Consider the following 26,510-nt stretch of genomic DNA (forward strand, 5'->3'; position numbering starts at 1 on the left):
GAGGAGGTGCTGATGCATCAGATCAACTGAAAGTAAAAATACATCTTACTAAGAACTTTTAATGTTACTGTTTTATGTTTTAAAAAGGCACTTCTCCTTTATCTTAACCTATTCCTGGGAGAGTATGTGAAATATTTAGCTAACAGTTTTTTTCTAAATTTCATGTATTATATAATACATGGACTTGTATAATTTGGAATCATATAGTCACTGCAGGCAAGTGCATTACAAGTAAATGGAATATGCAAACATCTACTTACGTAAAATCCTTAAAAAAAAAACTTCTCGTGTTAACCACCATTCACAAATTTAACAATTTCACAAGATTTTTTGTAGGGAGAGTTCTTGGCCTGCACTGGATTCTCACTACCGTCTTATTCAAACGAGGCCTCAGGCTCAGTGGCAGCAGATCAAGTAACCCTGGGAAGTCTGCAAGGGAGCTCAGTCACATTGCCTATCACAGGCAATCATATTGTATAACCCCTATTTTACACTTACTGTTTTCGGACTAGTTATGCTTTAGTAGAACCGGGAGGTCGCCTGTCGGCATTGCACAGACACGTGCTACTAGGCTATGCTCAGGGCATCACGGAGCAGGGGGATAACTTAGGGCACAGAAATATTATGTGTCTGTACTCCAGAGGCTTAAAAAAGAAAGTGAATTTCTAACCCAAGATGATTTTTAAAAAACAAAAGCATTTTTAGGAAGCCATGACATTTTGAACTGTTCCTCTTATTCAAAAACAGAGGTCTTCCAGCAAAGTTTGTGTTTTGATTCCGGAAAATTAACAGATATCACTACTCAAGGCACTTCATGGAAAGCAGTTAGTCTACTGCCTCCTTTCACACAGAAGGCAATTTCCAACATTAATGCCTTTGCCGATTGCAGCAATCTGTGATATGGCTTTTCAGATAACCTAGTACCAAATAATGTTGGGGATTTTTTAATAAATCAAAATTAACACCTAAAATTCCACTTAAAAATTAGTGAGGAAAAGATCTTAAGAGAAGGTGTTGATGCAAGGAGTGCTAGGCTTTTCAAGGAGTTAAGATAATTAGGATAAGTGACCTTCCAAATCTTTTGAGATTTACCCAGCTATTCCTTGACATACTGCTACAATATGTATTTACAGGTAGGAGAGTAAAGGTAAGAATCATGTAATTTTCTGAGAAAACTACATGGAGGTAGGCAAAATGAGTGCCCACATACTGAAGTGCAGGAATGACCTAAATAGATTATCTGTGATCTTAGATCATATGATATCTATGATCTTTTTTAAATGCAGTTTGGAAAGGAACTGAGAAGATATATTTCAATGACACTTGAAAAAAATTGCTGATTACTTCTTATGATTTGAGGCATTTCCCCTTCTTATAAAAAGAGTTGTCTATCAGACTCATAAGCATATGAATCTCTTCAGACTACAGTATTGTTTTCTTCAATCTGCTTGTTCATAACTCACCCTCTTATTCCATTATAATGCTTGAATGATTCACATGCAATGTTTCCAATCCACTTTCCCTATCTTGCAAAACTTTTTAACGAAATGTTAGCATTTGCAGGCACCAGATGTTTTGACATAAGGAGAAGCAATATGTAAATTTTAATCCATGCTAGGAACAATAGCCTGGAGGCACCTTTTTCTTATTACATGAATCATATACTTAACCACAATGTGGTGGATTATATCAAAATCATCACCACCCTGAACATGGAACACTTGTCTTGTGGTTCCCAATTAATGAAACTGATATATATTTAACTTGATGGGTGCCAGTGATTTAACCAATAAGCTGTAGCATACTTCACTGTTGTAGTCACCTTAAAAATCAGACTTTTGGTCTGACAACTGATTATTATCAAAACTTCATAGGTTTTCCTATAATCTCCCATTGGTTGTCAGTACAAATGATGCTAACCTCTGATCTGTTTGTCCTTCTATTCCTAATATCACTATTTTTAATCAAGCAGTGTATCATATAGTACTTTTCTAATCTTTGAAATAACTTCTGATTTTTATTTTCTGATCCTGTTTATCTAATCATTAAGAGTCTGATTCCGCAACAGGCTAAGCATTGCCTTTCTTCAAAGTGAACTGAGGGCTCTCAGTCCTACACAAAGGAGCTGAGTACCTTTTATGATCAAATCCTAAGTGCATAATAAATATGTAAAAAAGCAAAGCTTCCTTTCTTGGCTAATCACTGAACTTGAAGTAATATTTATAATATTATTCTGTTTTAACATTATTAGGTGTGTCTTAGTGATTTAGTGAAATAAAAAGAGTCTGAAGAGCATCTTTATTAGAAATAAAATGTTTATCTGATGCACACAAAGAGCACTATTTAACAAGAACAAATGCATTATTACAAAACTATGTTACTACTTAAAATTTTTGCATCTTTTCATGCACGGAAAGTACCAAATATCTTCTAAAGAAAGCAGGACTTCTGATATTAGGAATTCAAAATGCAAACCAAATCCTTACCTAATTCATTAAGTAAGAGTATCTTTTAGTGCCAAAATGCTACCTAATTATCAGCTTTAAAAAAATGTTTTACATCTAAAATACAATATTCTGTTTATCATAGATTGTCTGGGGAACATCTAGTACATTAAAAGGTTTTGTAGTGCTTCTTAGTGACTTAACAGATATCATCATGCCTGCTAGCAATTTTGCAACATTCTGAAAACACTTTCCATAAATCAAAGCCTTAGCAGCAGGAATAAGCAGATGGCAGGAGACCATATTAAAGAATGTATCAATTATTTTTATTAATGGGAGGCTACTGGATCATGATGTATCATAATGGACTAAATGTTTAGCAGTTGTGAAGTGTTTTGTCTGTTAGGCATCTCAGATGTTCTTAGCGGATGTTATTATATTGTCTTGTGATGGCATTCTTTGTGGGGCTGGATAGTGAAGTTTCGCAAGGGACATATAAAGGGATGTTTTAATTTCTGTCCTTTAATTGTATTCATGTAATAAACATAAAATATCAGTATGTATAAAATGTAATTTTAAAAAGATTGCATGTACAGTGTGTAATAAAGTACATTGCATACATTGCCTTAGAAAACAAGATACTGTATGGTTAACAATGAAAAATAGCAATTATTATAAAAATATTCTACAGTCTCATAATAGTAATGTAAATGCCTTTACTTATCTAAGAGACTTAGCATAATTTTAAATTACAATAATTTTACATCCTCCATTCATATATACAGCCCTATTAAAGTCAAAATGTATTACAATAACAATGTTCTTATTAAGATTAAATGACTGAATTATATTTAGTTATTTTACTATATAAAGCAACTGCTTTCCTGTTTGTTAAAATTGTTTGAACTTACTGTAGCTTTTCAACTATCCACATTATATGCAGTGAAATAATTTAGTTTTCTGTTCTTAGTATAGTATATATATCCATTTCATGAATTAAACAAGATCTTAATATTTCAACTCCCTTTCCTTTTGTATAATTATCAGTCCACTGGTTTGTGTTTTCTGTAAGAATGTGTCCATTAGCTTTGAACAGCTGCTACTGAAAACAAGCAAAAATTTCTAATGTAATACATTTTGAAAAAAAATGTCAGTCTCCCTCACCCTCTCCCCTGCTTGAGGTCAAACTGTACAAGTCCAAATTCTTCTCTAGACCCAGAGCCATAGATATATTATGCAGCTCTTCCATGAGATTGCATTAAACAGATCTGTATAGGAAATAAGTAAAATGTGTTTTGCATGCACCAGACTTTAGTCCTCTAAAACTCCCAGGGACACTAAAGTAATTCTGCCTGAGTAAGGACGTCAGAATTTGTCCCTGTAGTCAGGAAATCCCTTTCCTCTGCACATCTCTGCAAGCCTAAAGGCACTGAGCTCCGCCCTGCTCTAAGCACTCCTCCAAGTTTTATAGCAGTCTCACTAAATCTGAGTAGGGAGAGGGAGTGCTTATTCCAGAAAGTTTGGAGCAGGGTTACCAGCCCTCCTATACATCTTCCATACCACCTATTTATCTCCAGAATGTCCTAGATTATCAAGGACATATCAGCATTGCATTTTTTGTGTCCTGTATCACCATTTAATTTCAAGGGTAATACTATAATCCACACACAATAGTTGCTAGTGAAAATACTAAATATGACAACTTCCTACTGGAAAAAAAAACCATGATGGTAGTGAGACAACATTACCATAATAAACACCTACAGGTACGGATACATTTAGTGTTCTAGTGGGTAGGGGTGGGCATGTGTGAATGAAGACAGCCTAAATATGTTTAATGATAGATGCAATATGATATCTTGCAAAAGGAGCATTTCCTCTCTCCTGTTAAGTTTTTCATGCAGGAAAAGAAAAAATTCCAGTGCTTCAGAGTGAAGCAATTGTCAGAAGAATGAAAATCAACTTTAAAAAATTTAATGGATGCACTATAATGTTTTTTTTAGAACAGTGCTTATAAAAGTGATGAAATTCAGGATGTTATTTAAAGTCAATATAGCTCAGAAGTATGGTCTAACTCCCATGTAAAAGTTCAATGGGAAAATCATGTAATACATTCATATTTAATTTCTTTTTCTCCGTTATGAGCAACCCACATTGGTGTATTTAAAACTAATGTAGTAGAAACTGCAGTACAAGGACAAATGGCATTTGATATCAACTAAGTATTCTCTCCTTTCATCAGCTGAAATGGACAATACACCTCCTACAGTAGGCATAATGTGGGTATAAATGTTACTTTTAAGTCATCATATTTTGTATTCAACTTTCAATATTAGCTAGTCTTCAGCAAATCTGTGACAAAATGATTTCTTTTCCTAATGAACCTAATTTATAGAAGCACTCCAATTAAAATGCTGTTCTGTCCTATGTTCGATTGCCTTTGGTTAATATCCATTTGTGTTTCCTTTCCTTTCCTCTATGCCAAAAAAGGATAAGAATGACCAGAACACTGTTGGCTGCTATTATTATTTTTAACCATACAGTGGAAGCACACCCAGGCCTTTGTCAAGGAAGAGGTTTGTACTATGCGGGAACACATATCTGACAAGAAGACAGGGTCTGTTCTGTTCAGCTTACATCTAAGTGGTTTTCATAGGCTAACACAACATGCTTGAGTTTCCTAAAAACACAAAAATTCTCCATTTGAAGAACCAACAATATAAGAGGCAAAATGAGGAAACTCCTAGACGAATGCTCTATTCTTGAATAATATGTTTAAATGTATTTAAAACATTCACTCAGTTTACAATCCATCTTAGCCTCTTCTTGCTATTCCCAATTATGCAACACTTCCAGGGAGTGAGGCAGGCTCTGTGACAGCAAAGCTTAATACACACTTTTAAAATATATCTTGAATTGTTAGAGAACTCCTAAATGTGCTCTTTTGGCTTTGGTTGAGGAAGAGCTATGAAGAACTTGTGCCAGCTTATTTTCCCATGTGTTAATATCACATTTAGAATGATTGCACTTAATGTACGTACATTACATACATCACTGCAAAATTTCACTATGTACAGAAATGGTATGTCTTCTACCTGCCCTCTAACTGCCAAACCTTTACTGCATCATCAGTGCATATTTTGTGAATGACCACTCCTAGCATGCTGGTTCTGGAAAGCAGTGCATCATATCAACACTTAAGAATATCACCTTTGATTTGAAAAGTCAACCTCTTCAGCTTTTCTGTAGTGAATCCAAAGCCAAATTTGAAGTTAAATTCTCCCCATCTCTATGTTTGTAATGGGAATCTTGTAACTTCCCTCCATTTCCAAAAGGATCAAAGGCAAGGGTATGGATTAGGAAGAGTCCCTTTAGAAAAACCTTATTATGCTGCCAAAGGAAACTGAAATCATCAAGGAGCATAGTAGCTTGTCTCTGAATTCTGATCACTTCCATATAATAAAGACACAGCTTGAACACTCATGGAATAAGCAGCTGACATAGCACTATTACCAGTAGTGTTACCAGTTGTTTTAAATTGTGTTAACAGTAACACAGAATATTTTTGTTGAGTCTTGCACATCCATAAAGTCTTTCTGAACACTCTTGGCTGCAACGTCATATCCTTTTCTGTCTGATGAGTTCTTTTGAGTCTCCGTCATTATGTTAGCTTCCATCCTTGTGTATCACTAAAATATATATTAAAAGTCTGATCTTTTTCTACAAACAAAATTAAAAAAACAGGATTCCATGAAACGCTTAATGGTTTTTTAGTTTCCTTTTAAAGAGAAGTCTATACAGTGCTAAACTCATGCTCGCTTCATTCGTACAAAAGCATTACTGTCTGTTTTTTCCAGACTTCAATACCTGTATCACATATACTTCACAGTTTAAATATTTCCCTGTTGTTTTGCATGTTTTTAGAAGTTTTAATACAAACTTCTTATTTTATTTATAAAAGAAGAAATTAATAGATGACTAAAACTCATGATATAGCAGACATAAGTGAATGCAGACTGAAAAGAGTTTGAATACACCTCTGTAATGTAGGTATTCTTCATGTGGTAACCATTTTCAATTTTCATATTGCTGTAAAAAATCAGAGAAAGATAGTAAAAATGTTCCCAGTGAAGAAAGATTTGTGCAAATGTCAGCTGTGAGTAGATGTTGTGAATTCCGAGCAAAGTGATACAACTTCATGTCCATCTCATTTTCCTGTGAAGTAAGGGCTCATTTAAACCCTTGCCATGCAGTAACTTGTCCTTACAGTGGCTCTCCATATTCATATTTGAAATAAGCACAAACATCATGCTTTTATTCAACTCTGTCTTTTCGCAGGTGGTTAAAGAATCATGGGGCCACTTCTGCTTTTATAAATCATCTCCATCATCTGTACTATAGCTGCTTCTCCTGCTGCTCTCTTTTGATGCAGCTGGTGATGTGGAAGACAACAGTGGATCTGTTCCAAATGGTGATACTGTGTGATCCAGTAAAATTTCCTCTAGCCGTTGTTCTTCTTTTAAAGCTGCGCTGAAGGACAAATCTGTGAAGTGTGAAAGTGGATCAGAAAAGGCTGTTGATCCATCACAAACATCAGAATTTGGTCCATGTGCCAGAGACATTTGTTGAGAGTAGTCTGCAGAGTTCTCCTCTGGGTAAGACTGTTGCTTGATGACCTGGGCAGCTAAATCTACAGCACTGAGCGAAGACATGACAGGAAGACCATGTGCACGAGCCTGTATCTCTAGTTCCTAATGTTTCAAACAAAAACAATTCAATAATTATTTTGGAAAAGAAAACAGTGTCTTCAGAACTATTGCAATAAGAAGCATACCAATAGTACACACAAAAATAATAATAATGACTGAACCTCTTGTTCAGTTGTGAAAATATGTTTTAAAATATGATAATGTTTAATCTCTGATAATTTGCAGTGAGCCACATCATAGGTTGGTTTCTTTCTAATTCCACTCCTGTCATTATGTTCCTAGAAGAACATAAGAGGTAGAACAGCCTTTCTAAAACCATTGCCTATACTACTGAGCCATGTGTATGTGACAGAAAAATGTTACAACTTTCTAATTCATTATTCACAGAAGATCAGGCTTGCTATCTAGAGAAACAGAAGGTACAACACTTGATGATGCTTATGATATACAGATATATGTATATATCACCATGATGATGACTGATTACATATGTGTATGTGTGTGTGTGCGCGCGCATATATATGTACTCTAATCTTGCATTTCAAGCCAGGCAGGGCCATATTCTGATGTTTCGTGTCACACAAGCAGGTGATGTGTGATATAGTATAACATAGCACAGTATACCCAAGGCATTGTAATGTGTGAAATGGCTACTAAGAGAAAATGAAAATATGGAAGAGAATTTAGTGTCCAGTATTGATTCTTGGCAGGAGAAATACACTTCCTGTGTTGTCTTTCTCAGCATATTATTTGGAAACTGTTTCTACAAATATTTCATTAACTTTCCGTGTGTTCCTCTATGTAAGGTCTAATTATCAAAGGAATTTCCTAGAAATATAAGGAATACACCCCCAATATTTATAGCAATAAATAGGGAAAACAATTCATTTTTAATAAATGGCATTTGGGGAAATATGATGATATAGATTAATAAAATTTGAGGAGGGATAAGTAGCGAAACCCTTTGTAGTTCATGGCAACACTCTTATACAAACCTGAATTCGAAGTAGAAGTCTTCTGTTAGCATGCTCTAATTTCTTCTGTCTGTGTTCTAATTCTCTGGCTCTCTGTTGCTCTTTTTGTAGCCACTTGATGTACTCCACTGATGCTTTTAAAATAGTTCCTTTGTTCCAGCGCATATCACTGCAGAATGTAGAGATAACCTTTTCACAATTGTGCATGTCAGCAGAATTCATAAGAACTTACAAAATCTTTTACATTAATATGAAATAATGATTTACATGACTATTATTCACTCTTAGATATTATTGCTTCTGAATGGAAATTTTAATAGAATAGTTAAGAAGCCCTTATATAGTAAAATTAATCCCAGAATGAAAATAAGTGTCAAAAGAAAGTAATAAAGTGACTTTTTGTGGGAGAGCTAAATGCAATATCATGATTCTACCATTACAGTTTTTATATTTTTAGTGAAAATTGCTTTTATTATTAACTCTAAGATTAAAATCTATGTGCAATATTTCTGCATTAATGAACTAGGAAATATACATTACTGAGGACTTAAGCCTAAATTTTTAAAGATTATTTCGAATATACTGCTCCTTTTACCTGACTTACTAATGAGGTTGCTCTTATGCTTGTTGAGAAAAAAATGGTCTGTGCTGAATGCCACTCCTCATTGATGACAGAGCAGACAAATCACCACAGTGGCTGTAGTATGACAGAAATTCTTGATCAAGCCCGTTCACAAAGTTTGAAACAATGTACAGCAGGTTAAAGAGCATAGCTACATACAGAGTCCAACTCAAAATAAGCATCTCTCAAAAAATGAGATTAAAACTGTCCCTGATTGAGAAGACCACATTTTAACTTCCAGTTTACAAGTAGTCATATTAACAACAATGCATGTGCTCAAACCTAGCATGTGTTCAAGGACTGTCATGCATGGGAGGCCCTGGAACAAGAATGAATTTTATTGAAAATGTTGAACTTCTGATAAAGTTCCATGTTTTATAACACAGGAATGGGCACCATTGCATTAAATATAAAGATAGAAGGGTTTATCCAAATTATCCACTTCACTGCAAGAAGGCTTAGATCAAAAAGACTGACAGAGGTTCTGGTCCTACAAAACAAGCCTGAGAGGGACAAAACTGCTCTATTTAAACTGGTCTGAGAAATCTGAGAAATAACCAACTTAGGCCATTCAACTGTTCCAGGTATGTATGCTTGAGAGGAAAAACTACCACAGAACGGTTGCTATTATCACTTTAAGAGATTTTGAACCCTTTCCATGAAACTGTTGTGCTGGATGAAGTGTGGTATACAATAAGTCTACAGGTCAGTATCTGATGCAAGTACAGAATTCCTCGTGATTCTTATTTATATATTTGCTACTGTGGGCACGCGTCTGTGTGTGCATGCTTTTGTGTGTTTATCCAACATTATTTTTGACATTTCTATTCATATATACATAAACTGGTTGGTGTCTTATTAAATGACCAATATTGAAGCTAAATCTTCCCATATCTGAAAGGAAGATCTCAAAGGAAACATTTAGTATCAGATGGCAACCTTAGAAATTAATGCATCTCTCACTCCATATCTTTTCATTTATACCAGGAGCAAATATTGAAGGACGCCTGTGCTGATTCTGCATCACAGACATTCTCCAAACGCTTTAACCCAGAGCACCATACAGCAGCCACAGGACAGCACCTTGGAGGAGCAGAGAGACGCCCTACACAGGAGTTGCACAGGGCTGGAAGAGCAGAGATATCACCCTTCGGGATGAAGGCAAATAGGGAGGAATAGCGTGGAGAAGGTGCTCGCATAACAATTGTCTCTAATGTGTCTAGCTCTGCTTAGCAGGCAGGCAAGCAGGTTCATCTATGACGGGAAGAAAAAACCTCAGCATTTGAAAAATGGATTAAATACAAGAAAAAAATGGATTAAATCCAAGAAAAGCAATTGCATAAGGAGAATTTAGAAATTCTCAGATCAGTTACTGGTTTTCAGTTATTTCTGTGAAAATGCTAAATTTTAAATTGGATGCAAAGTTATATGAAAAATAATAAAAGTGCCATTAAGAAATTGTTTATTACTTTTTAGAGATTTCTATATCATTCTTGCCCAGTACAAAATAGAGACAAAATTTGAACTGATGAGACCCACAAAGTCATTTGAGAATCTTTTTAAAAAAGTGAGCAACCACTGTTAGTTTTAGTCATTTTATCTGAAATTGCTTTATAAAACTGGATAAAACAGTGGCATTCATAACTGTTTTGAAGCTATCTAGCTGGATATAGAATAACTAATCTTTGGAGGTGGAAGGAGTTCTTTTTATATTTTACTCTTTTATTCTCTATTCATTCCTTATTGGGTTTTTTTAAACCTACATTATTATTGTGTGTGCATTAGGCTTCAGCCCTGTAAATACTGCTACACGTGAGCAACTCTATACCTGCAGGCCTAGGTCCTGCAGGCCTGGGCGCCAGCCCAAGGAGGACTGTGTCTTTGTGTGTGTGTTAGTATAGCTACCAGCACAGTGTCAACTTATTACTTATCAGCACATTTAGATGCAACTAGTACAATAATATGACAAGCAAGTTACAGATGTATTATCTAGCTTAATTAATGGAGGTCCACCACACAACATATTTTGTATGGAAAACTAGCAAAAAAGTGAAAACTATATAGTGTTTTATTAGTCTCCAATTCTTAGTTCCTCCTGACTTTAACAGCTTAATCTCTCTACAAAACTAAAAGGCCCAGAAACTTAGTGAAACTGTCATCTGCTTAGGAGAAAAGAAACATAGCCATGAAAGAGATCTTCAGCTCTTTTCCATTAGGGTAACTCTTTTGAAGTCAAAAGAGCTTCCCCAGTTTACACAAGCTGAAGAACTGCAGGAAGGACAAGAGCACCTGATCATCTAAAATTAAAACTAATTAGCAAAAACACAGATTGCGAGCAGGTGATAGTCACAGAGTTCGTCAGTCACAGAGTTGTTACCAATAACAGATACATTAGTGAAGTTCAAACTATGTTTGCAGACCATTTCTTCCCCTTCTTCTCAGAAATTATCTTTAAACTGTGCTTGTTCAAAGAAATACCTTAAAGGACTTTGTACCTGTTTTGATGACCTGTACAATTACTAAGTGTATTCTCCTGAAAGGGCAGCAAGTTTCCATTTTCTAATAGCACCTGCTTACACAAGCTTTTCCTTTACATCAAGTTTGGAAGTCCTAGCCATGAGAGGGTGTGTCCATGGACAACACAACTTCAGACACAGATACTTTAAGCATAGAGAGAGTGAAAGCAACCCACTAATTCTTTCCAAATCATCAGGGATTCTCTCAGCATCTTGGTTCTATAAAATGACTAGAATTCTTACATGAAAGATTTTTTTTCTTGCTATTTCTGACAATTCTAGTTTGACTACCATAAAACAGTTCTTGAGTTAGCTTTTCCAGACTCTGTCACAATGTGAAGTCCTGTTAACCACCTGAAACTGGTTTCTGAAAGGTTTAACACAAAAGAACCAAGAATGGAAAAGTAGGTATATTTAAAGGAGCAGGTTGTGATTTTTTCAGAAAAATTTCACTGGGGATTTTGGATCATTTTTCATTCTATTTTAAAATTATTCTATCTAACAATTTTGCATTTATGGAGCATCTATCACTTGGATGTCTAAGTGCTGAAAATCAAACAAAAGAGACAGAGTTCTTTGCAACTTAAGAGAGCCATTAGGTTTATCTCCATTTTCTAATGCTGATGAACTTAAAATACCCATTCATTTAAGCAAGGCAATCCACACTTCTCACTATTAAATAAAAAGAGTGAAGAGAATGGAGGTTTTAAGCCAGTCAGAAGAGGGTTCCTGTGGAAGCTCTGCAGGAGCCAAGTAAGTGCACCATATAACTAACAAAACAGAAGTGAAATTAAAAAAAAAAAAAAAAACACTTATAAGAAATATAAATCATTAAAGGTTTCTAAATAGCATCAAAAATGTCCTTTCTGTTCCTGAGTTTGAATGTAATCTTCTTGAAGCAAGCCATCCAGGACAGGCATGCTAACCACAATGACTCAGTTATAGTAGTATTTGCTCAATTCAATGCAAAGGCTGGTTTGCTTCACTGTCATTAGTCCAAACATCAGTAAAGTGTCTCCTTTTACAGCCAAGTCCCCACTATAAGAGGGATCTTTTCAAATCAATATATGAGGTGAAAATGCTATGTGTGATAAAATGTTACAGAGAAAATATTATAAGAAATGGTATATCTCTTTCTTCAAAGAAGAAGAGGGCAGATTGGGGGCACAGTAAGGTGTTATGAAGGAAAAAGCAAAGAATTGAAAGAGAGGGTAAGGACACTGAGTTATGATTTGGCAACACAGGACCATTCCAGAGAGAAATAATGATTTTGATGTGCTGGGCCATCAAAACAACATGGTCAAATTGATGAATTTACACTTAGGAAAAAAAAAGAAAACCTATATTTACACTTGTTCTTGTGATTAATTGAAGCTGGCACCAAGCTATAGTCAAGTTATGCTTTAACCTAAATTTTCCAAGAGTGACAGGCACATTTTGATGTCTCTTTTTTCTTAGTGCCATTTTGAAACTTTTAAACAAAGCTATTTTCAAAAACAGTACTGATTACCAGCCTTTTGAAAACAGCAGTCCTCAGAACCTGGGACGCCTAAGTTCACCTACTGCTTTTATAAACATAAACCCCTATGGCTGTCATATTGTCAAAATCATTCATGGATTTGGAGACTAAAACAAGAAAAGGTGATGCCTTCAGGATCTTTTCCTGAACCCTTTTTATAAGGCAACACCACCAAAATCAGTGAGTAAAATCCATCATCCATTTATTGGAGCAAAACTGCAGGTCCAGATCATTCATTTTAAGAAGAGTTTAAGTGTTTGGTCTAGGTATTTACATTTGGAATAAGTTCATAAACTAAATCTGAATCCAACCCAAAATAGCAACTGAAACACTTCTGCAGGCTATCAAAAATCTTAATTGGAATTTGTACCTCACCCCCATTTCTAATTGCAGCATAACTTGCTTCCATTATTGCTTTATAGCTGCAAACCAACAGTGCCATCCACTGTTTTTCTGAGTAATCTTTCAATTATTTGCCAAATAGTCTTGAATACTGAGAGGAACATGAGCAAAATTAAAACTCATCTACTAATGTGTATTTGTAGGAGATCACATGTGAGCAAAACTGTATTTAGGTGCCCAGGGTGCTTCTTATTTTAACTCAGCTGTTACACCTAAACTCTTATTAATAACAGCAACATGCCCATTTATCTAACCTTGGGTTGATGCTGTAGAACAAGCAGTCTGTGAATTCTCTCAAAAGGGTTGTGGCATGCTAACTTTCTTACTGGTGATTTCACTCAGAGTGGCTTGTCATGCCAAGCTTGTACTTATGTAAATCTCACACAGCTTTAGATTTTTATAAAAATCCTCCATATAATCAAAAGTTTTAGTCCTAAGGCGGGGAAAAAAAAGCCTGAAGTGTCAATAGCTGTTTTCATTTGAAGCAACACGCAGGTCTGCACTGACATGCAAATGATAAAGACAAAATCTGTATAACCAGTTTTATGCAAATCACAATCATACCAGTGCACAGTCTTAAAGCACTCTGACTGACATGAGAAATCTAAGGCTAAGGTCCAGCATTAAATATCACACTGAACTGTTATTGCTAATCCTGCAACAGGTTTTCCTACTGAGGGGGCTTTTTTCATGCTGATGACAAATATAAGCTTTCAGGGAATGCAAGTACAGTTTAAGCAATGTGCATTTTGTGCTACTGTAAGTATATGCATTAGTATAAAATGCTATTATTATAGCAATTATAGCAATTATTATTTTTATCAGAAAAGTACCTTGCATTTCAGGACTGTTGTTTTTCCCCCCACTGAGGGGGGACTTCTGAAAAATGCTCAGTCTACGGACTCTTAAAATAATTGTTTTTGCTTAAGCCAAGAGCAGACAGCTGCAACACACATTTTGTTTTATCCCACTAGAGGGCCCTAGGGATGGAAGCATCACTCCTTCCTTTTCCAGAGATACCATACAATTGCTCCCAGGAACAGAGGGCTGGACTTTCTGGTGTTGGACTGATTTTTCCTCCCCTGGCATGGAGGTCTCTCTTTAACATCCTGGAATTACTAGATCTGCTTTCCTTTTATTATCCTTTCACATAAGATTTCCTAACAGCCACCGAAAATCTGTCAAAGATTTGATACTTCAACAGCTCGACTTGAGCCAGTGACCTGGCATAGTAGATTCTGTATCCCATTAGTCACCTTTATAGCAAGTATATGCAACCTTTTATTATTATTATTATTATCATTATTATTTAAACTATAAACATTATTACAGGAAAGACTGTTGAACTCACGGATCATTAGATTTGGGGATGAGTGTGCCAAGCTCCTTGATTCGGTAGTTAATATTGTACCTCCTTCTTCTCTCAACTGTTAAAAAGAAACAGTTACTATTTTTATGGTGAAATATTCTTGGACAAAGTCAACATCAAACATTTTAATTAGTTAAAAACAAGTCAGTCAATAGACAGAATATTCTTCCTCAAATAGAAATTCAAACATGACATTTTACATGCCTCTGACATACTCTCAAGACAAACTCCATGATCAGTATCATCTTACCCTACTTGGTAGGTTTCCCATCCCTTTACAGCTAGACTCCTAATGAATGAACTGGTCACTTTTTCCTTAGATGTGGGATAACACTTCTTTTTTGTGTAGCTTATGTACCATTTCTCCAGCCTGCTCCCAAACAGTGATCTTCCAGCTCAGAGGAGTTTTGCTGATGACTTCAATGAAAACAAAAGACAACTCATCCAGCAGTTCACATTATGTCAAAACTCCTGCTACAGCTTATGGTTAACAGCTTGGTTATCTCTTGCCTACTGTTAAAGTCTTCAGCTTCTTGCTTTGCCTTTTTCTGCTACAGCATATCAGCAGTGTAAACCACAAAGAACATAACTACAACCATATCCCTTCACTGAAGCTGAGGAAAGATTGTGTTCCAAAAAACATTTCATCCTCAGCACTTCTATTTCCTTCAGTGATGGACTGCATGAGCATATTTACAATAACTTTCAAAAGTAATAGAAAATAAAGAAAAAATGTAATTTAAATAACCAAAACTATGTTTGCTGTATTTAAATTGATCATTCTCCTAAGATGAACTATATATGGTAAATCAGTTTATTTGTAGCTTAGTTACAAAGGAAAAAAGAAAAAATATGCACCTTAAAATTTTCTCCTTCTCTGTGCTCTCAGATGATTTTGTCAGTATAGTACTGGCTGTCCAGACTGGAGTGTGTGCCTCTCCTTTACACAAGGGCTTGTCACCTTTCTGCCTCCCATTTCACTAATTTAGAGAGAATTCACTTCTTCTTCCTCACCAGGTTTTCTCCAGCTACTTTTATATGCAGAAATATCACTTTTTCTAACAGACAGACTCAAAGAACATCTCCCATTTCTCTTTTGGGAATCAGCTTTGGTCCATGACTGGCATTGCACTGAGCCATTTCTGTTATCCCTTGCTTCTCAGAAGACCTTCTTACCTTGGGTTCACCATGCTAATTCAACTACACTCCACCAGACCAAAACTAACTCCTATAGGCCAGCTTAGAACATAAGCAGACTAGGTACATGTTCTCCTTTATCCATGTATGTAAATATGCACTTAAGGTTTGATGGCCTAATTTTGAATGGAAGTCAAAAAGCCAGTCTTTACAACTCAATAGACCTATATTAAAAAAAGTGTGCAGAGAAGGGAGGCCCAGTGGGTCTTCCTAGGCTAACTTCAACCTTCTCATTGTCGTACTTGCTAACATACTACTTTCAGTTTCAGTCCCATCGCATAGATTACTTTTAGTTCTTTACCTCCTTCTATAAATAGAGATATTTTTTCTTGCTGTCTAAGTGAGGTTCTTTGGTTTGTGTGGCAGCTAGTGAATTGACTCTGCAGTTATTAGTTGATTTCAATTCAGGGAACTCCCTGGGTGTTATTTATTACACTGGTAAAGTGCTCTGCCTCAATGGGATGTATTAGCTTGTCTTACTCTCTTTAGAAAGAGGAATTTCACTCAACAGATTAAAGTGTCTTAGTTTTTCCAGTCGTGACTCACATATTCAGTAGACAGGATTATAGTCCATGTGAGTGTATTATTAAGTGATCCCTCATACCCCATGGGCACCAATATACTCTAATTCTTAGGAGAACACAACGTACAAAAGCACATTGCAACCAAACAGTAAAAAATATATATATATAATTTATGCTGGCAAAAAAACTATGGGGCAAAAAGAGTTAAATATATAGTCATATATCTTAATAACTATTGTTTAATTAATATTTACAGAGTAGAAAAGCTCTTCAAGAGAGACTGATAAAAAGAAAAAAAAAGCCAACTAAACACTTGCTATGAAACAAGGCAAAGAAAAAATTGTCTTTCTAACCTCCCTTTCAGGGTTTGGTTGAGGAGCTAACCACTTAAAGGGAATAATTTTCTAGCTCCTCCTTGGAGATAGAAGAATATTTCTGCTTCAAACTGTAAAATGGGGACCTTAAATCAACCCAAAACATGAATGCTGGTGTAACTCTAATCATGCTCTGAAATTTGATTTTTCAGACCATAAAAACATAGTAGCAGGAGGTGATATAAGAGGAAATTCATTAAAATAGGCAAAATATTTTGAAAAGAAAAAAGTAAAAGAAAGCAATTTAGCTCAAGGAAGAAAGCTGTGTGTTTGCAGACTGAGTTCAACTTAATTACCCAATCAAGATGTTGATCAAGAACAAGAGCAGAGACATAGTAGCTAATGTATATTATTTTAATATTCTCCATATATTCTCCATACCATATATGAGCATATACTCACTGAGATTGTGGTTATCCTTTTTTTGTCTCTCCTTTGCCATTGCTCGTGTATCTGCTTCTGACAGAAAGTAATATTTATTAAAACAGTCCTTAAGTTGCAATTCCAGCCCTCCTTTCACCTTTTCAAAATGGTCTTCTGTAACTAAGAGCAGGCTTTTAGTCTATACCTTTATTATTCTTTTTGTTATTACACCAGATCATAAGCAAATCTATATTCTACCAGTACTAAATTTTTAAGCAGGTCTGGCAGGTTGCTTAAGTTTTTATTATTGCATGTTTTTTATTTAAACATGCAGAAATGCTATGTATTTTTCTCCAATTTGCTGTACTTCACATCAGGATAAAACTTACAATACACCAAAATGAATCTGGATTTGTATATCCCACAATGCAAGAGTTAATCAGATTTCTAGATATTCGTATTGAACAAACTCACTGTTTCCTCTGAGTGACACTAATAAACTGTACATGGTTGTTAGCATTCTTTGGATTAATTGAATGTAACTTTTAAAGTTGTTGATCCACCAGTGTAGATTTACCTTGAATAGCCTTATTGTAAGCTTTTAAAAGAGTCATTTGTTCTACCCTGGAACAAATTTAATGGATGATAATTTATTTATACCGTTGATCAGGAGCCAACATGTGGAAGACTCCACTACATTTCCTAAAATAATTAGTCCTATTAGAAGCATGATATTCATTTAAAAAAAAAAAAATCACAGGGCAAGCGTTGTTTTTCAATTGTTAAAGTAGAGAATAGAAAGAAAACATTTCTCCTTGATCTTTGTTCCTCTCCTTCACTGAAACAGTACAAACATTGCACAATTCTCAGGCAATGATTATGGAGAAGATCTATTTCATGGGTAAGATTTATTCAGCTTATATGATAAATACCATCACTTTTGGAATTATAAAATACTAAAATATCAGGGTTATTTTACCTGTGAGTTCCCTTTTTACAGGTAGAGTAGCTGGGCAAGAAGCATTTGTGAGACCCATATTAGCTGGTGCCATTCCCTGGTCACTGCTATATACATCCAAAATGCTGCTAGATAGCTTAAGAGGAAGGGGGAGGAAAGAAGAAGAACAAAAAAAATCAGACTAAGTTAAAGGTTTAAAAGATTAAAACATTGTAAATACAAAGAGCAAACTTCTTTGAATATGAGTCTGATGTTCTTCAGTATGAGCTACATGCATGTGTCTAAAGGGAAAATTTGCCCTTATCTAGAATTAAGTAAAATTAGAAGTGAAGGGTCAAAGTCTGCTATTATTTCATAAGCAGATTTCTAACTGACATTCATACGGGTTTTGTATGCAGAGTGATGACAAGATGTGGCCCCTAGTGTCTGTTTTTGAATTAATTCTATAGCAGATTTTCCAATAGCAGGTTTACCACAACTACACTTCAAACATGAATTAAGTTGAAAGGAAAAATAACCTTGCTGGTCTTAAGCTACTCCCCAATGATTTTTTAACCACATCACCGAACTCTGAACTGGTACTTCATACCGTTTATGTTTTAACAATATAAAAATTCAGTGACCTAGTTAGATGTGATAGTTAAAATTGGGGTGGACAGAACATCAAAGAATAAGCTTTAATTAAAAAAACTGTGCTGTAGTCAGGATAGACCGCATAACCTAATGGTTTTAATAGGCATATCATATATAATCATGTATAACATTATCTTTATTTCCTTTCCAAAATGTAATATATTATTTATATATTATAAACATTATTTAAACAAACCCACAGAATGTCCTAAAAGAGAAGTAAGGCTAAAGTATATTTCTATGGTTTCCAGACAATAGCCCAAGCCTCTTACTTGAATAATTTTACACATCAAATATAATGTTTAAAATATGTAGAAGTTTAGTAATGAACAGTTTAGGCTCTGCTCAGTTTTTATGATTGTATAGCTAACCTTTCCTCACTGATCACTGATGATATCTTATGTATTGCTGTATGTTCATGTGAAAACAACTCTATAAAAAGAGTACAAGTTCAGATTCACAAACAAGAACATAAAAGAGAATATGAATGTAAAGCAACATATTTTTGCATTTTATGATGCATACAATCTTTGTGTAGAACAATTTCTTTCACTCTAGGACAACAAACAAGGACTCAGATACTGAGTTTGGGTCAGTCTGGTCCAGTAAAAAGTAGAGTAGGGAAAAAAATATACCTATAACAAAAGTAATATCTCACAGCTGAGAGAACGAGGAGCAAAAGCAAAAAGCTTGTTCTAACTTTGACTAACTGATAAGAAGAAAAGAAGAACTGGTTAAGAAATTTAACATGCATTACTGAAACCTGGGGGGATCTTTAGCATACAACTCATCTAGTTATTACTTATTTAAATAATGTTTGCTGTGGTTAGAAAAGCAGGCAATAGGTTAAAAAATGTAATTATTTTTGTTAACAATGATCTTGAACTTTAACACATTCATTATGGATGTATGCACTCTCTGACAATGCCAGTTTATGATGTATAAAATGATTTCAGCAATGTTTTGAAGTTGTATTTTCTGAAGTATTGCTCATACTGATGTTTGGTATGAACAAACTAAGTTCATCCTAACCAGTCATGTATATATTTGGCTTCTTAAAGGTAGTCATTTTCCAAGGGTGAGAAAAAATTGTGGATGAAACTACTGACTTCAGATATAAAAGTACCTGTTGAAATTAGGAGTTACTTAAGAAAGCTTTATTAAGTGACAAGACCAACTTTTCTACTGAAGATAGAAGATGACTCCAGATAGACCGTATTACTGCTTCAGGGGTGAATGAAAGGTATGCATCAGAAATTAAAAAAAAAAAAAAAAAAAGGGAAAAAGGAAATACCTAACAATCCATGCTTACAATAAAAGAATGATTTGCATAGTGTGAAATTGTCCGATGGCAGTTTTTCCTATATTTTTATATTAAATCTGCAATTGTAAATAAGCTTTGTTTTCAAAGAGGAAAAAAAAATCATCTTTAGTACTAAATTATCTGAGCATCTAGTTTGCATTAAATTCTTATAATAACTCAGAATGGAATGAAACTGTCAAGACTCTTTTTGGATACACATGAATAATATGCCCACTTTTTAATTAATTTATGGAGACGCCTATTACTTAAGACAACTGAGAATTCTTAAATACTATTAGAAATCACCATGCCAAGTCAGTTTTGAAAATCTGCTTAAATATTTGATCTCTCAATGAAAATACTTTTTTAAAGAATGTTCGGAATTCAGTTGAGTATTACTCAAGAACAGGCTATGTTTAATGTGTAGGATTTGAAAGCTAAGCACATTCCCACATAAAGTACCTTTGTTTCATTCCTGGGTAGTGAACTGACAAGTATTACAGTATTCACTACAGCTTTAACTTTGCATTTTCTTTGTTCCAGTGATAGCATAACTATATTTTAAGAGTTAACTCATATTAGCTCTAGACACATATTCAAGGACTTCCTACATTAATGTAAGTGAATTTGGCTTACTGAAATGATATGAAAACATAGATTTCATATTCAGCACTGATTCAAAGACTTGAGAGTCAATGTGACTCCTATACTGATCGCTGTGAATTTTGGATCAAGCCATCATTTGGATAGTCTACTGTTTTCATGAAACCCTAGGAAACAGTAACCACAGAAAATAATATAATAATCTCATAAATAATCTAACAAATGAGAAACGGATATGTATCTTTTATATCATGTTATGTATGTTTCACACAGTTGTGTAGGTGAGTTCAGTAACTTGCACCAAACTGGTAATAAATGTTTTAATTTGTAAGGTTATCAGTACTGTTGTTGAAAAAAATCTCTAAATGACAGATTGAGATGAATGACACAAACACATGAGATACATTGACAATCTCTTCAACTTTTCAAGCAGTATATCATCTTTGTCATCTAAATATAGTTAAATCTCTGTAGTCTCTTCACAAAGGCATGAATTAAAATGACAGGGCCCAACTCCAAAAGAAAAATGTTATGAAAGTCCAATTGGAAGTCAATGAAAAAATAACACCAACAAGATACCTGAAAGTTCAAAAGCAGCTAAAGATTCCAAAACACCTTTCTGATGACAGTCAGGGTGGGTAAACTCAACTTAAAGTTGTGAGCAGACATTTCAGCTGAATTAGATTGCACAGTTGATGAAGGTGATTTATCTAATTCAACTAACTTTGCCTGGAGTGATAAGAAGAATTCATATGACTCCTTCCTGTCAGCACAACTGCTGGAGCAGGACCATCCAGCACACCTAAATCTCTAAGTGCATATCTGTCCGTAGTTTATGTCTGGCTAAATTAATTCTTCCATTAAGCAGCAAAAGGTGTGAAATATTTTCCCAAAGCTCCCACATCAACTTTGTTTCACACAGATGGTCTCCAGCATTTTTCCCCTCATCATTCAGCAATTTTTATTACTCATAGGAAAGCAGGATCATAATTCCATGTGGATGATGAAAATGAAACCCAAGCCCAGGTCGTCCATCCACTGATGGTAACAATCTTATAAGCTCACTAATTAAAATTATTCACAAGTGTTAATCACCAAGCATGTCAAAACCAGCCTTCTGCCACTCCACTTGAGAGAAACCATGGTCTTATGTTAATTGTCCTAAATTATTCTCCAGAACTTGAACATCAGAGGACAAACCTATTCAAGAGTACTGTCACAAAAGTCCAACAAACTTTGCCCTCATTCATCTATCCAAAAGCATTAATTTCTGGGCTACAGAATTGTGTGCCTTCTTGCTCCATCTTTCTGTTTGAAGCTTTCTTTTGGCACAGATATGAAAAATACGACCACTTTTAAAAATCCATAGGTAAGCTAGTCTTCGGGAATGGAGAACTGTAGGTTTGAACTTCCTCAGGTCTTTCATTGTCTCAATCAGTGCACTGAACAAATTGGATGACAGAATAAATAGCTTTTTCATCTGGCCATAGAAGAGACACATGAAAGAAGGTTCTTCTCTTCTTGCCTACTTACTGTCCTGGCTTAGGTTTTCTATCTCCCTTCAGCGTTAGTCTAGGTGATTCTACTCAGTACAAAGGGAGTTGTTCCAGTTTCATTGTAAAGTGCTTCTTTCTTCCTGAACATTTAGTAGAAAACCCAAATGTAAGGCATTACTGTAACGGCCTCTATGATGGATAAGAGGCTTCTTTGTGGACAGAGAGATCAGTGATCTCACTTTGAGACACTGTCTTCATTCTCAGTTAACTGGCACAGCATTTACATGCTTACAGAAGGGCAAAGTGCTTATACAGCACCAGCAAATTAGACTACCTAGTTGCAGTCACTTTGTTCCTACAGAAATAGTTACACACAGAAAAACCTGCTATGAACTTGTGTGGATGGAATAAGTCACAATATCATGATTCAGAATCAACAGAAGTAATAGGTGGTGGTTCATCTGACCTGTCTTGGACACTTGCAATGAGCTGAATCACCCCTATTTCTTCTTATTGACTCTAAAGGAAGCCTCAGGTGACTGTTCCAGGCTTTGCACACACACCTTCCATTTCTAAACCTCACTATGCTTTTAATAAGAAAATTTCTGAATAAAGCCTTATTTTAAAAATCATATGAGAACAACAAAGCAAAACAGACTAGATCTTTCTTGAAAAGTATTCGCCTTTCTGCTTATAAGGGAGTTGAATATGCAGAGCCAAAAATTTAACAATGTATTTTGTTGAAACTCTCTACCTGAATTTGCCCTGAGTTGATATCAAGCATGGAAAATTCCAAGGCATTTGCTTGCTAATGTTATACAGCTTTGAGAAAGAGGTTCAAATAAAAATTGGTTAATTTTGCTAAGGTAGAGAAATGAGGTAAGAAATTTTTTTGTCTGTCAAAGCAGGGAGCTATTTTAGAAATGTAGACATCTGGGAAATAATTTTTAAATTACAAAATTAAAAAATCTATCACAATATATTATAGAAATTATGTGTCAAAATATATTTAGCCATTTTGATGTGCATTAAGACTCCATATACCATAATGCAATTTATTTCTTACACAGCCATGTATGCAGCAGGTAAAGTTTTTGCAGTATTGTGGCTTCAAAGAGCTTTCAGTTCTACATTACAGGATAAATATATACATTGACATGATCTTACAAGGAATCCAATACAATCTTACTAAAAGTAAAAATCATTTGCAATGGCATAATTATATGTTATGTGTATGATAATGATCTTATTCCGTTATATAGCACTGTCAAACTTGATGAATCTCAAAGCACTTTAAAAATGTAACTAAGTATGCTGCATCAGAAGCATGCGCTTGCTTTCAGTTTAGATATGTATACCTGGTGGCTGATGTGGAAACATAGACATTTGGGTATGAAAATGTAGAAATCCCAGGAAAGAATCTATTTATCTTCCAGTCATCATAAGATGCATTGGTACACATTTGTGTTGTTTCTGAGAAGCCCTTTTAAGTCACATCATTTTCTACCTTTCCATTCACTATATATACATATATTTATATATGCATGACTGAGAATTTAGATGCAAGTAGCTTGTAAGGGGCGAGCACACACATATTAAAAATAGCAGTCTATAATTAGTCATTTTTCTTGCTTCTAATATGCAGCCAGCTTTGGACAAAAGATTAACAACCTTTAACATAGCAAATAGTCAAGTGGGAACAGCCAGTGACAATGTGGTGCTGGAAGAGAATAATACTATATCTAATTAAAACTTCAAGAAGAATTAAGGAAAGCAGACTGTAATTAACCAAGTTAGCATTTGGCAAGGACACTGGGGTTGACACTCTTCCTTTTGTATAATGTGTCACAGGCTCTTTAATGCCTGTGTCAGAAGACTGGAACATGAGAATTTACATTCACGGGGCTCAATCCTGGAAGATGCTCAGCTTCGAAGCGTAGATCAATTAAAGGCATACTTCAGCTCAAGTATCTGAACAAGTGCCTGGCTTAAGCTGAGCAGCACCTTGCAGGATGTAGCATTCTCAGAAACACAGCCTGGCACCTTTGGGTGCTGTTGCTGGCGCTGTCCAGCACAAGTACTGGAAAGGCCTCATCCTGAAGCACTTGTTATATTTAATAATTGGGTCTGAACTGCTGTGTAGGCAAGCCTCTAAGGTAAAATATTAAGGGTTCATTTCTCACACAGATAATTGGCAATGGACAACAATGATCACAAAAAATTAGCAGTCTGTAATACCAAGTCATGTCCTTTCTAAAGGAAAACATTACTAGGCCATGAAAACTCTCTCCTAATTTAGGGAAAGAATGTGATATCCCAGATCCTACAGCATAGTAGCTATTAGTAAACATCATTTAATTTCAAGTGAGACACAAACCAAATAACATTTCCATCTCTTCCAGGAACATATAAGAAAGATTATTAATAAGATAATAAAATATAGAAATGAGGATTGGCTGTGCCTATTCACCTGTAGTCCATAGGCAGCTATATGTAATGATAAAGTCTTCACTTACATGATCAAATACTATTTTAACTCTTTTTCCATACTGCCTAATCTTTGTGCAATTTGTTTGTATTGCAGTCTGTATTGCAGTTTGTATTCAAGTCTGTCAGGATCGCGGCTCAATCACAGTCAGTATTGCACAGATAGAAAATAACAGTTCAACCATGTTCCAAAGTCAGCTAGCTTTTTCTTAATTTAAAAATTATGCTGACTATGATAATGCTCAGTCTAGACACAGAGGCCCAGGACTAGAAAGTATTTCCTGGGTATTGAGCTCAATTATCACAGCATCACATAATCCATTTCATAAACCAATCATGCTTCATCTTAAAACCAAATAGGTTTTGCATCTCCAATATTTTTATTTGGAGCATGTTCCAGAATTTGTATGATCTTAAATGCCTGTTAAAAAGCCTTCTTTTCACTTCCATTCCTAAACAGATTTTATTTTGTTTTTGTGCTCCTTTAGCTTATATAGTTCATTTTCAGCCTCTCAGTGCAATTACTGTGAGTGGCCATAGTTCCCCTAAGCCTTTGTTTCGCAAAAGTGAACAGGCCATACTCTTTCAGCCAGACATTTCATGCTATGAATTATCTGCAAAGTCCTCTCTCTACCTTTCCTGCTCTGAGTTAGTGTTTTGGAAGGTGGATGCCTTTAATTGTTTACAGCATTCTAAAAGTTTTCTTCCCAGTGAATTCTGCAGTGGATATTTCCCTGTGCCTCCTGGAAATATCTCTCTTGATGGATTCTAAGATCATATTTATCTCTTTTTTGCATTCCCATCATTTTGATGGCTTATAGTCATCCTCTGAGAAACTAATATACCCAGATCTTTCTCTGTCATCTCCAATTAATGAGCTCTCAGCTTACTGCAGACATTCTTGTTATTAGTATTTAAATGAATGACCTTGCACTCAGTACTATTACATTCCTTCCATTTATACTGTTCTGTCATCACAGTCATATAATTCTTCCTCTATGATATCCTGATCCTCCTTTGTATTGACAATGTTTTCTACTTTTGTTAACTCAATAAATTTCATCAGAATGCACATATCTTTTGTACCAAGGTCAGTAATCAAAATATTAAATAAACTGAGGCTGAAGATTGATTCTTGACTCCAGCCATGTACTTTTCTTTCAACAAAATCATTGCCTTCTCTTTTGCCAGCCCTTTACCCTGAAAAGAATCCTGCTCAGTTACCTTCTTCAAAATCTCCACTGCATTTTACTCATCTATTCTCATAAAAGAAGGCTCAAATCAACAAACTCTGGATGTGCAAGACTAGCTAGAAAGAATAATTCAAGTAGCAAACAGATTTCCATATCTCCAAAAGGATATCACTAATCACTGAAGTGATGGAGGATATGTACATTTGTAAATAACAGACACCTTTCAAGTAAACAGTTACCTAGAATAGCTAAACCTAGGATAGCAAGAGTTTTTGAACCTAAAGTCTCTGGACTGCCCTGACATGTTCACCAGATAGCCCTCTTTCTCTTGAGAGACCTGGGATCAGGAACCTGTTGGTGGAAGCTCATTTCCAGCTACCATTTCTCCCAAGGTCTCCTCAGTTCTCCATTGTCACATAACAGACACAAGACCAGGCATGTGACAAGAACGGCAAGATGCCCTGGGAAAGGCAGACATCAGGAGCAGGCTGCCTCTACCAGAAGTCTTCGTTCTGCCCAGGTCTGAGGAGGCTATGGAAAAGAAAGCAAGTAGGAAAGAAGCTTCATGAATTGTTCTGCTAGCAGAAACTTCCTCTGCAATCCTCTTTCCAGGGTTGTTCCAAGGCAAGGAGTGGGCTGTGAGTACGAAAGTTTGCATACCTAGTTCAGTCATGCATAAGAAGGTCAGGAAGCATCATAACAATTGCAGGCATGCAGCGTACTAAATGTCTACACCCATTATTTTTTCTTATTTTTTTGTTATTACAGTATTACCAATCCAAATTTATCTTAGTGGCTTGTTTCTAATGAACTATAATGAATTT

The 26,510-nt window shown here is 35.3% G+C and overlaps 1 protein-coding gene across 1 annotated transcript in view; it reads right to left on the bottom strand.

Annotated features, from left to right (window-relative positions):
• Nucleotides 1-6,806: 6,806 nt before the first annotated feature.
• TFEC (transcription factor EC) overlaps nt 6,807-26,510 on the bottom strand; it is a 91,407-nt gene continuing 71,703 nt past the window's right edge. The window contains exons 4-8 of the mRNA XM_013947347.2: nt 17,993-18,107; nt 17,053-17,109; nt 14,538-14,613; nt 8,149-8,296; nt 6,807-7,195 (exon numbers count right to left, since the gene is read on the bottom strand). Coding sequence (XP_013802801.1) covers nt 6,815-7,195; nt 8,149-8,296; nt 14,538-14,613; nt 17,053-17,109; nt 17,993-18,107 — 777 coding nt within the window. The 3' untranslated portion in view covers nt 6,807-6,814. The remainder of the gene's footprint in view (nt 7,196-8,148; nt 8,297-14,537; nt 14,614-17,052; nt 17,110-17,992; nt 18,108-26,510) is intronic.

The sequence above is a fragment of the Apteryx mantelli genome, chromosome 1, assembly GCF_036417845.1.
Source record: "Apteryx mantelli isolate bAptMan1 chromosome 1, bAptMan1.hap1, whole genome shotgun sequence".
Classification (NCBI taxonomy): domain Eukaryota; kingdom Metazoa; phylum Chordata; class Aves; order Apterygiformes; family Apterygidae; genus Apteryx; species Apteryx mantelli.